The sequence below is a fragment of the Hemiscyllium ocellatum genome, chromosome 8 (genome assembly GCF_020745735.1).
Source record: "Hemiscyllium ocellatum isolate sHemOce1 chromosome 8, sHemOce1.pat.X.cur, whole genome shotgun sequence".
NCBI classification, from domain to species: domain Eukaryota; kingdom Metazoa; phylum Chordata; class Chondrichthyes; order Orectolobiformes; family Hemiscylliidae; genus Hemiscyllium; species Hemiscyllium ocellatum.
In genome coordinates this window covers 29,197,982-29,210,994 of record NC_083408.1, presented here as the reverse complement: position 1 = coordinate 29,210,994, position 13,013 = coordinate 29,197,982, and the positions used below count along the sequence as shown (strand labels likewise).

At 45.3% G+C, this 13,013-nt stretch overlaps 1 protein-coding gene across 1 annotated transcript; it reads left to right on the top strand.

The window, feature by feature from the left end:
- Window positions 1-568: 568 nt before the first annotated feature.
- LOC132818049 (EEF1A lysine methyltransferase 3-like) lies at window positions 569-5,329 on the top strand. The gene is made up of 3 exons (XM_060828658.1): window positions 569-736; window positions 914-1,025; window positions 4,905-5,329. Exons 1-3 carry the CDS (start codon window positions 569-571, stop codon window positions 5,327-5,329), a joined length of 705 nt encoding a protein of 234 aa, XP_060684641.1.
- Window positions 5,330-13,013: the final 7,684 nt, after the last annotated feature.

Genomic DNA, 13,013 nt, shown 5'->3' with positions numbered 1-13,013 from the left:
TTGGTTTGTGAAGCAGTGTGATGCAAACAGCGTTCAATTTCCCATCAATACTTGAGGTTACCATGAAGGAGTCTGCTTCTCAAACTCTCCCCTTGCCTGAGGTATGGTGGTTTAAATCACCACCAACTGTCTCTCTCAAATAAGAGAGCAACCCTATGTTCTGGTAAGACAATGGCGACACAGTGCAGGGCATACACAGGAGCACTCAACCTTAAGCTTTTAACATTACGCTACTACAAGTAGCAGATTAATGGAGGAATCCTGGCTATCAGACCCTGCCCACTCACACCCCCAAACCCTGACCCCAGCCCTAGCCCAACCCAAACATGCCAGCTGGGTATCTGTCTGATTGTTGCTTCGAAGGGCATGCTGTTCACAAAGTTAGTAGTTGAGTATGCCTACATGTGTGGTTGCATGTCATTGGCTGTGAGGAAGTATGAGCCGCCCCAAGATCTCTAGCGCTGATGTATAAATGCAAGTTCACAAGTTTACAGGAAGCTTCCCAGAGCTGAAGACTTGGAGCCGGAACTAAAAATCCATCACAATCAGAGCAATTTCAGCTTAGAAGATGGCGACAAAGAGCCAGGGAGAGTCCAATGACCATGCCACGAAGGAGGGGGACACTGATAACAGTATGGTGATTTTGGAGAATGCATATCAGTTCTGCGGATTCAATCTGAAGATTAATCGATTCATCAACGCGAATCTTGGCTATTCTGCCTATGTTTGGGATGCAGTAAGTAGAAGCGATCATTCCGTTAAATTTAGCGTACTTGTTTGTTTAGCTTTCACCTCAGTAGACTTTTTTTCGCCTCGGTTCTTCGATTTCATTCACGGATGGCGTCGGGTACATAAGCGATTTGCATAACTTGCTGAATGGGTCTATTTTAATCCGGACGTTCCATCATTTCAGGGCATTTTTCTTTGCCAGTACTTTGAGAAAGAGAATATCAATTTTATTGGGAAGAAGGTGATTGAGCTGGGATCGGGCACCGGAATCGTGGGAATTTTAACAACTCTACTTGGTAAGTTGAAGAGCTACAAGTACAATATCACCTTGGTAATGTTAGTAAGTAGCACGAGCAATAATTGCCAGGGGTCCCGTTGTCGTGGAAGTGCGTGTGGTCAGTCTGGGATGCATGGGGTATATTGACTAATAGTCCCACGACTCCCCCAAGCCGAGCTGATAGAAGTACATCTAAAGGATTCAGTCCATTCAACGAGTTAGAAATATTTCCACAGTTTATCAACAGTGAATCAACCCCACGCCCACATTGGCTCTCGGATAAATTATGCTTCCATTTAACATTGTCTTCCTTATTTTCAAATCCCTTTATGGACTACCCTCTGGGCTCCTCTGTAATCACCCCATTGCTACAAAATTTCAGACTACTCTACATCTGGCCTCTCCAACTTTCCCAACCTCAATGTGAATCACTCTAATGCTAGTGGCCGCCTAAACTCTGGACGTTCCTTATTAGACACGAGTGTCTCTGGAAAGCCCACTTCTTCAAGCAAACATTTAATCATCGATACTCCATGACCACGTCATACGGCTCCAGTCCTGAATGGAAATTATCTCATTATCGAGGGGGAATAACATACTATTCTCTTCTTACCGCCTGTCCAATATTTATCATTTAACCGGTGTCATTAAAACAGGTCACCTGTTTATTTTACTATCAGTGTTGTAATAGATTTATGTGTGCAAATTGGACGTGAACCAGTTATTATTTGACACTGACTCAGCTTGAGAGTATGGAATTAGCATTTCTACTGGATAAGCGGTTTTGAGAAGATTTGTAGCTCTGGTCGATGATAAGTATATAAGTTAGCTCCTGAGCTCGAAGATGTGTTTTCAGACGTTTCGTCACCATACTGGGTAACTTCATCAGTGAGAGCTTCTGGTGACACGCTGGTGGTATGTCCTGCCTCTCTGCTTACAGGACTTGGTTTCTTAAGGTGAATATGTCAATTCCGGCTCTTTTTTTTCGAGGGAAGATACATAGGGTCTAAATGTGTATATTAATGGAGTTCTGGTTAGAATGCCATGCCTCTAAGAATTCTCGTGCGTGTCTTTATTTCACCTGTTCCAGGATGTGTGTGTTGTCCCAGTCAAAGTGGTGTCCTTCTTTGTCTGTATGTATAGAAACGAGTGATAGAGGTTCGTGTCTTTTGGTGGCCAGTTGGTGTTCATGTTTCCTGCTAATTTGTCCGATGTAGTTTTCTTTTTCAGTATTTGCATGTGTCTTGTCAATCGATTTACATCTTTCAGTGTCTGAAAGATTCTCCATCGATTTCGACCCTATCTACCTTTCCTTGAAAAAACCCGGAACCCCCCTTAAGAAACCAAGACCTAACAATAGAGAGGCGGGACATAACACCAGAACTTCACCAGAGACTCTCGCTGATGATGTTACTCAGTATGGTGACGAAACGTCTGAAAACAAGCCTTCAAGCTGACCGAGCTAACTTACAGACTTATTTCGACTGGATGTTTGGAAATCCTAACCCCATCCTTTCTGTCTACCCAACTCTCTTTGCGCTTGAAAATTGCTCCTACAACCCTTCCTCATCAGCCATCCTTTGTTCGTCTGTAACACATGTCCCACAACGCAGCCCGATGTCAGATTTTGACTGGTGATACGCCTGCGACCTTTGTCAATGGCATTATATAAATGCAAGTTTTTGGTGCGATGATATCTGAAAGATCGATATTTCCGGCTGAGATTACACAATTATGCAAACAAGAAAGTAACCAAGCCTGCGAAACCAAATATTCGGCAGAATACAACAATGAAGCCATACGCAGTGATGAGTTGGTAGCATTTAGTGCAGGTATCCACATAAAACAGTATGACAAATATAACAGAGGGTGAAACGTGATCTGCTTTTGAATTTGTGATTTCAATGCTAGGCTTCTGATAATTGCACATGGAATGCAAACCGCAATAATAACTTGCATTTACATAGCCTCATTAACTAAGGAGAAGTCACCGGCATTTCAGCGGAGCAGAACACATCAAACCTTTCAAGAGCTAGAAATACAAATGGGCAACTAAGAAATTTCTCAGATATAGATTTGAAAAGGCATTTTAAATTCTAAGACCGAGAATGTGAAATATTTAGGGAGAGATACTGAAAGATTAGCGCGTTGACGCCCACTACGTGAAAAGTTTCCAGCCACATCTTGTCTTTTCAGTACATACCATGGTTGGTCCAATCCAACCAACTAGTGTCAACCGCGAATTTAAGATGTACTTTTCTCCAATAACCTGTTTACCCCTGCTAATTAAGTCAGGAACTACCGCTCCCAAGGCTCATTGCTGCCTTGGTTTAAACTTGGGCAAAATGTACTGAATTATAAAGTTAAGGTGAGTGCGACTGCTCTTAATATCAAGTCAACTTTCACGAAATGCGATTAGAAGGAGGTTTGCCAAAATTGGTGTCAGTATGAATCAGAATGAAGACCCTCCAATGGTCAGATGCAAGCCTAGCACGGAGTAAGGTGGGAGTTGTTGTTGGAAGTCAATCATCTCAACCTAACAGAGCAAGCACTTCGACCCAACAATGTTCTGCAGCTTTATCAATGAAAGTTCTTTTAACATAGCATTAGATGTGACGACATTAACTGATGATTATACAGTGCTTCGTGTCATCATTGGCCAGAAACTTAATTGAACCAGTCACTGGAATACTATGGCGACAAAAAAAGACAAGGATGTGGGTGAGCCAGACTCCTCAGAGCTAGTCCACCAACCAGAAGTTAATTGCGTTTGATTGATCCATTTACATTTTCCATGAGTATAGTTCCACCAACACGCTAAGGAAACTCAACACCATCTAAGTCAAACCAACCAGCTCTAATGTTGCCTCATCCACAACTGTGAGCATCCACAGCCTCCAGCCGAACGGCTGCTGTGCAAAGCACGTGACGGAAAATGACCAATTACCTCTTCGACAGCACTTGCCAGGACTTGGTCTTTGCTAGCCGGAAGGACAAAGGCTGCAGAAGGATGAGATCGCCACCACTCAGCACTCCTGCAAGGCAAGTGTTACCTTGACTTTTAGGAGAAGGTGAGGACTGGAGGTGCTGGAGATCAGAGCTGAAAATGTGTTGCTGGAAAAGCGCAGCAGGTCAGGCAGCATCCAAGGAGCAGGAGACTCGACGTTTCGGACATGAGCCTTTCTTCAGGAATGGCTCATGCCCGAAACGTCGATTCTTATCTTTACTTTTAAACCATCTCGCCATTCCTTCAAGACTGGCTGCCTCAAATCCAGGAAAGCTTGCTGCCTAGGACACCATAAGCACCTTCATCGCGTGGACTGCCACCACTACCCTCTCAAACGCAATTAGGAGTGACATTGCCAACAACACTCTCGTCCTGTGAGGAAATTCATTTTAAAACATGGGTTCATCAATTGTACACGAACATGGAGACCCAAAAGACTCCGCAACGCAAATAGAAATCGCTGGGGGTGGGGGAAAACACTCACCACGTCTGGCAGCATCCGTGCAGAGGAATCAACGAATGTAGAATATTTCACAAAAAAAATTGAAGATGTTGTGATGTAAGTATTGCAAAGAGCCTAATAAGCTGAAGGGTTTTGTTTTATGTGAGGCTAGGCATCATTGTCAGGACTGTAAATTCACATTAAACCAAGCGTTCCCTACTGTCGCGCAGATAAGCAATCGAGCTACTGTGCTGGGGTTTTGGTGATTTCAAAGGATATGGCTTAGGCCAAGCCCCATTCCAGAGCACCCCCGGCAGAGCATCTGAACCTGGCTCTGCATGAACAGGTCTTCATTGGAGTCGTTTTTTGTACTCCAATGTGCCCTGTAGTTGAATGCATTTCGAAATGAACCCTGATTGATTTCATTACTTTCTTTCTGTCCCACTCAGGTGGAGATGTCACTATAACAGATAAATCGATTGTCATGAAGCAAATCGATAACAACATCGCCATCAACGTCCCAGCTGCATGTAGACACCGTATCAAGGCCCGTCCCCTGACTTGGGGGGAAGACCACACTAACTTCCCCACTGGCTATGACTTCATCCTGGGCTCGGATATTACGTACAGCTCCGTGGCCCACCCGGCTCTACTAGAAACACTGTGTTATCTCTCCCGGAAAGGAACCACAATATACCTCTGTTCCGAAATCCGAACCAAGAATGGCAGCCTCTCTTTCCAGAACGAATTCCTACCTCAGTATTTTAACTGCCAGGTCCTTGCCACGTCAGACAGCAAAGATTTAATTCTGCACAAATTTACCAGAATCGGTGGTTCAAGCCCCGGAGATGGGGTCGTAACTGTAAACAAATGATTTCTCGATGGCTGGTGGTTGAACGCGCCTCTACAAGGCTGACATTACACGTCACTCCATCACCATCTAGTCGCCTTAAAATCAAGAAATATTCACTACGCTATTTTGCAATCATGTTCTGTCTCTATTCTGCCTTCCTATGAAATGAAATAAATGTCCCCACTATTGAGTGCCTTCAGATATAGTGACTGCAGCTCATTTCCCTGTGTGGGAAGAGGGGACAGCGCTGGCAATGTACTGTATTATGGGCAACTCAATCGGAAATGAAATTGACAATATGCCGCCCTTTCCGATTCCAATGACAATCTTTATACAGGGATTGCAAAAGGATAATTATCCCGTAAGCCAATGGCTGCAGCCAAACGTTCATTGCTACTTCAAGGGGCTCCAACTGCCTTCCCCTTCCCACGTCCCCCACCCCCACTCCTCACCAAATGACAGACCTATAAGGCCCACATCATCACCATGTCATGGGACACCTTGCCATTAGCTTGTTCCTTATCGATACTGTATGTATCGCTAAAACGATGGGAAAACATTCCAGCATTGATCTGACAGTAATGTCCCTGCATTGCACGGGAGGCCGTCAGTCCAGAACTCACTGCATTCTCTCGGAAGCAACGCATTACTTCCGTACGCTACGATTGCTCCCGACAGTTAACTGATAACCCTCGTGATCGAAAGGAATACCATCTTGTTAGAAATATTCATCGCGACGTAATGCTGTCAATTACTTTGAAGCCTTCCAGCTCCTTACAAGGCAGCTCATTTTTTAAGAAGTTGAAAATGTGTTGCTGGTTAAAGCACAGCAGGTTAGGCAGCATCCAAGGAATAGGAAATGCGATGTTTCGGGCATAAGCCCTTCATCAGGAATGAGGAGAGGGTGCCAGGCAAGCTAAGATAAAAGGTAGGGAGGAGGGACTTGGGGGAGGGGCGATGGAGATGTGATAGATGACCTGGGGGGTGCAGTGAGAGAGAGACTCACTGAAATCCTTGTAGAGGGAGGAAGAGAGCTTCTTCAAGGAAGATTTTAACCTACTGCTGCAGACCTCATTTTTTACCCGAAGATTTTAACCTACTGCGAATCCTCTTGCAAGGATGCCTTCCTTGAAGAAGCTCTCTTCCTCCCTCTACAAGGATTTCAGTGAGTCTCTCTCTCACTGCACCCCCCAGGTCATCTATCACATCTCAATCGCCCCTTCCCCCAAGTCCCTCCTCCCTACCTTTTATCTTAGCCTGCCTGGCACCCTCTCTTCATTCCTGATGAAGGGCTTATGCCCGAAACGTCGAATTTCCTATTCCTTGGATGCTGCCTGACCTGCTGTGCTTTAACCAGCAACACATTTTCAGCTGTGATCTCCAGCATCTGCAGACCTCATTTTTTACCCGAAGATTTTAAGAAGTTGACATGAATGCACCCATCTCCGTTTATATAGCAGCCTTCTGTTCGAAAGATCGGGAACCAATAAAGGAGTTTGCCCACTCGAAGGACTAGCACTCGTTCCATATATCTAGAAGTATATCATGTTGATACTGTATATACGACGATTTTATGTTCCAAGTGCACTTGACGCTATGATACTACGTGTCAAAAACATTGGTTAGCATTCCCTCTCACCATCAAATCATCTCATGAACTCACGGTATCGTTCGTTAAAATATCCTTGTTGCTAGATCGTATAATTTACTTGCACCATGCATTCATTAGAACATAGAACAGTACAACACAGTACAGGCCCTTCAGCTCTCGATGCTGTGCTGACTTTTCATCCGACTCTAAGATCAAACTAATCTTTATACCCTTTATTTTAGTATTATCCATGCGCCTATCCAAGAGTCGCTTAAATGTCCCTAACATATCGACTCTACTCGCATCGCTGGCAATACACTCCACTCGACCACCTCTCTGACCAAAGAACCAACCTCTGACATGTCCCCTAAACCTTACTTCAATTACCTTAAAATTATGCCCCATTGTGTTAGCAATTTCTGCCCTGGGAAAAAGTCTCTGACTTCACCCTACGCCATCATCATCTTAAACACCTCTATCAAGTCGCCTGTCAATCTTCTTCACTCCAATGAGAAAGGCCCTAACTCCCTCTACCTACCTCAATAAAACATGCCTTCCAGTCCAGGCAGCATTCTGATAAATCTCCTTTGCACCCTCTCTAAAGCTTTCACATCCTTCCTATGATGAAGCGACCAGAACTGAACGCAATATTCCAAGTGTGGTCTAACCAGGGCTCTATAGAGCTGCAGTATAATCTCATGGCTCTTAAACGCAATTCCCCGCTAATGAAAGCCAACACACTGTATGCCTTCTTAACAATGCTATTTGCAGCTGTGATCTCCAGCATCTGCAGACCTCATTTTTTATCAACTTGGATGGCAACTTTGAGGGAGTTATGAGCATGGACCCCAAGATCCCTCTGTTCCCCCACACTACCAAGAATCCTGCCTTTAACCCTGTATTCTGCATTCAAATTTGATTTTCCAAAATGAATCACTTCACACTTTTCCAGGTTGAACGCCTGCTGCCACTGATCAACCCAGTTCTGCATCCTGCCAATGTCCCGTTGCAACCTACAGGAGCCCTCCAGGCTATTCGCCACTCCGTCAACCTTCTGTGTCATTAGCAAACTTACTAACCTACCGTTCCACTTCCTCATCCAGGTCATTTATAAAAATCAGAAAGAGCGAAGGTCCCAGAACAGGTAGCTGCAGAGCACCACTAGTCACCAAACTCCAGGCTCAATATTTTCCATCTACCACCACCCTCTGTCTTCTAGCTAATTCCCTATCCAGACAGATAGGTTTCCCTGCAACCCCTGCGTCCTGATTTTCTGGATGAGCTTTTTGAATGGGCCTTTCTGGGGAACCTCATTAAACGCCTTGTTAAAATCCATACATACCACATCCACTACTCTACCTTCATCAATTTGTTTTGCCACATTCTCAAATAACTCAATAAGGCTTGTGAGGCATGATCTGCCCCTCACAAAGCCATGCTGACTATCTCTAATCAAGGTTTGATTTTCCAAGTAATCATAAATCCTGTCTCTCAGAATCCTCTCCAATACTTTGCACAGATATGGGACTGACTGGTCTGTAATTCCCAGGGTTAAATTGTGTTGCTGGAAAAGCGCAGCAGATCAGGCAGCATCCAAGGAGCAGGAGAATCGACATTTCGGGCATGAGCCCTTCTTCAGGAATGAGGAAAGTGTGTCCAGCAGGTTAAGATAAAAGGTAGGGAGGAGGGAATTGGAGAAGGGGCGTTGTAAATGTGATAGGTGGAAGGAGGTCAAGGCGAGGGTGATAGGCCGGAGCGGGGTGGGAGCTGAGAGGTCAGGAAGAAGATTGAATGGTTAGGAGGGCGGTGCTGAGTTCAAGGGATTTGACTGAGACAAGGTGGGGGGATGGGAAATGAGGAAACTGGAGAAATTTGAGTTCACCTGTCTATGGACATCTCCTTCCTCAGCACCTGTCTACGGAACGGACATGGACTCAGATTTCTCCAGTTTCCTAATTTCCCCTCCCTCCATCTTGTCTCAGTCAAATCCCTCGAACTCAGCACCGCCTTCCTAACCTGCAATTTTCTTCCTGACCTCTCCGCCCCACCCCCAACCGCTCCAGCCTATCACCCTCACCTTGACCTCCTTCCACTTATCGCATTTCCAACACCCCTCCCCCAAGTCCCTCCTCCCTACCTTTTATCTTAGCTTGCTGGACACACTTTCCTAATTCCTGAAGAAGGGCTCTTGCATGAAATGTCGATTCTCCTGCTCCTTGGATGCTGCCTGACCTGCTGCACTCTTCCAGCAACACATTTTCAGCTCTGATCTCCAGCATCTGCAGTCCTCACCTTCTCCTCGAAGAATTCCCAGGGTTATCCCTATTTCCCTTTCTTGAACAAGAGAATAATATTTGCCATCCTCCAATCATCTGGCACTACACCAGTAGACAGTGAGGGCACAAAGATCATGGCCAAAGTGCAGCAATCTCTTCCCTTGCTTCCTGTAGTAACCTTGAGTGTATCTAGTCTGGCTCAAGGGACTTACTATCCTTATTTTGTTCAAAATTATCAGCACCTCCTCCTTCTTTACATAAACCTGTTCAAGCATATCAGTCTGTTTCACGTTGTCCTCATAAACGTCAAGATCCTCTCCAGAATGTTCACAGAAGCAAAGTATTCATTCAGGACAACTCCTACATCCTCTGACTCCAGGCACAAGTTCCCTCCACAACCCTTGATTGGTCCTACCCTCACTCTGATCCATCCTCTTGTTCCTCACATAAGTGTAGAATGCCTTAGGATTTTCTTTAATCCTATCCACTAAAGATTTTTCATGTCCCCTTCTAGCTCTTCTAAGTCCATTTTTCAGTTCATTCCTGACTAACTTGTAACTCTGTAAAGCCCTGCCTGGTCTTGCTACCTCAACCTTTAAGTAAACCTCCTTCTCCCTCTTGACTAGATGTCCCTTGTCACCCAAGATTCTATCACCCCACATCTCTTCCTTGCCTCGGTGGGACAAATGTACCCAACACAATCAACAAGTACTCCCTAAACAACCTCTGCATTTCTGTCGTGCATTTCCCTGAGAACATCTGTTCCCAATTTAGCCCCCCAGTTCCTGCCTAATATCATTGTAATTCCTCCTCTCAGAATTAATTATCTTCCCATACGTCTGCTCCTATCCCTCTCCATGACTATAGTAAACAGGAAGTTGTGATTACTATCACTGAAATGATCTGCCACTGATAGATCTGACACGTGATTTGGGTCGTTGCCAAGCACCAAATCCAATATCGCCTCCTCTGCAGTCAGCCCATCTACATGTTGAGTCAGGAATCTTTCCTGGACACGCCTGACAAACTCTGTTCCATCCAAGCTACATGAACTAAGGAGACTCAAATCAATATCAGATAAGTTAAAGTCATCCATGACAACAAACCTGTTATTTCTGCACCTTTGGAGAATCTGCTTCCCAATCTGCTCCTCTGTGTCTATGTTGCTATGGGGGGGGGGGGGGGGGGGTTGTAGAACACTCCCAATAAAGTGACTGCTCCTTTTCTGTTTCTGACTTCTACCCATACTGACTCTGTAGACCACCCTCCTCAAAGAACTCCCTTTTTGCAGCCGTGGTACTATCCCTCATTAGCAACGCTACTCCCCCACCTCTTTTACCCCAATCCTACCCCCAATTCCTTTTGAAACATCTAAACCCTGGAACGTCCAACAATCACTCCTGCCCCTGTGATCTCTCCAAGTCTCCGTAATGGCCACAACATCATAGTTCCAAGTACTGCTTCATGCATTAAGTTCACCACCCTTGTTCCTGATACTTCTTGCGTTAAAATAGACACATTTCAACCCATCATAGTGACTGCAATTTTGCCCCATCAACTGTCTATCCCTCCTCACAGATTCTCTGCACGCTGTATCTAGCTGTTCACTAGTTACAACATCCCAGGTCTGTAGCTCCGGTTCCCCTGCCCCCTACCCTGCCAAACTAGTTTAAGCAAACCTCCTGCCCAGAATATTGGGACCCCTCCAGTTCAGGTGCAACCCATCCTTCTTGGTACAGGTCCCACTTTCCCCAAAAGGATATCCCAATGATCCACTTATCTGAAACCCTCCCTCCTACACCAGCCTTGCAGCTACATCTTCAGCTCGTTCTCTGTTCTTCGCCCGTAACACTAGCCCATGGCACTGTTAGCAATCCTGGGATTACTCCCCTGCTGGTCCTGCCTTTTTAGCTTTCAAACTCAGTCCCTATATTTTCTTTTCAGATCCTCGCCCCTTTTCCTGGCTTTGTCATCAGTATCGATGTGTATCAGCCTTCTGGCTGCTCTCCCACCCCCACCCCCACCCTCACCCCCCTTTAGGAATTCTGTAGATTCATTGCAAGTATGAAATTAGCCAAATTGTCAACTGTTCTGGATCTCTATGCTTTGTTTGAATTAAAATCTTCGACTTGATAGGGATCTAATGCTTGACCCATATTTTAAACAACATGCTTTAACAATTTGAGATGAATGTCTTTGATTTAGACGTCGGCTATTTTGTATTAATAGCACATTTATTATATGAAAACATAAAATTTATTGTATGAAAATCCTAAAGAAGATCTCATCGTCAAAATCTATTACTCAGACTCTCTGCCTGGGATCCAAATGTATATGGTGCATTGACCACATCACGTGATCATGTTGTCGAGTGGACAGTCCAACCCCATTGCCCAGAAGAAAGTCTTCGCCGCTCGGTCAATTTTCAAGCGTTTGCAAATTACTTCGTAGAACTCGGGTGACCACTTCTCACGCTCTCCATCTCATTGCCTATTATTTACAGTTGACAATACAATGACCACAGGAGACTGCGCCTCTCTTTTAACACCTTTATATTCATATGCCAGCACACACTCTCCGCTCTTCTCAATTCCCTGTTTGCACTGTAGTGTATATAACACACTGTGCACACTCCAGCAACATAGCGCTGACCGCCCTGCCCCTCACACTGTTCGATATACATATCCGTGTGATATTCCATTGTCCACTGCTCACCACTGTCCACACCTCACTGATCAGACCGTGTTTTCCTCCCCCATGTGTATTGCTGCCGATATTCCTCCAACCGCTTGCACCGCTCGCACCTTTTTATCCCATATCCACTAAACACCATCATGCTCACTTACTTTCCCCCCTAGCCCACAACCCGCTCTCCACCCTGCACTGTCAATACCGCCCCACCCACACCCTGAGCTCGCCTCCCCGTTTCCACACAGCTCACCACCGTGCCCAATGGCCACGCATTACTGTCGCAGGTTACGCTGTCATTGTCCCACCGTACAAATCTTGCCATCATAACACTTTACAATGCGTACACAGCTCTCCATACGTTCAAAGTCCCCTGTCTCCACCCCAGTACACACAATATAATGTTCACATATCACTGTCCTTAAGCGCTTTCCAAACGGCCCACATTCTATGCGTTGACAGGCCACCTACCCCCACCCCCACCCCCGACGCTATTGTTCATTGGCTGCACCCTGCTCCCTAGGTCCCAATTTTCATAATTAACGACTCACGCCATAACATGCATCCGTCTGCACAACACTGTCCACGTCCTTCCTTCTGTGGTCTATTCTTCACTCTTGGTTCTACACAGGGAATGATGCAGATTACATTATATCCATTGAACTGCCCACATGCATTCTCCTCATCCCCACTATATACGCTGTAATGTCTACACCCTTTCGTCCACGCCATAATGTCCACGGCTTTCTACCCACACGTAGTGTGCTGGATAACTAATTAAACAAACCATTCTGTTCAAATCAAAGGGTCTACATCGTAACAGAACTGAGATGTTTTGTGTTTCCAATGAATGATTTTATTTAACTGCCAAGGAATCCTTTTGAAACGCCGTGAAGACCCGTTCCAAAGAGTTGATAGCCACGAATTGTGATCTGCGTGGTTCAGAAGCGTTGCTGGAGCTGAATTCAACCCCTGTAGCTGGTCCTTCTGATCTGTGTGGCCAACTGTGAGCCTCTTCCCACTCACCCCCACCTTAACCCCTTACCCCCGAACTCGGTGATAGAGAGTGTCTGAAGAGAGACAATACCAATATTGTCTCAAGTCTTAAGCTGTTTTCTGTCTCTTTGATTCTCTTATCGTTGCTCCTAAC

Bases quoted from the DNA above. Each gene is read 5' to 3' on its own strand.
- LOC132818049 (XM_060828658.1), top strand. From the start codon at position 569: ATGGCGACAAAGAGCCAGGGAGAGTCCAATGACCATGCCACGAAGGAG. The intron at 737-913 runs GTAAGTAGAAGC...CCATCATTTCAG, and splicing joins CTGCCTATGTTTGGGATGCA to GGCATTTTTCTTTGCCAGTA. The intron at 1,026-4,904 runs GTAAGTTGAAGA...TGTCCCACTCAG, and splicing joins AATTTTAACAACTCTACTTG to GTGGAGATGTCACTATAACA.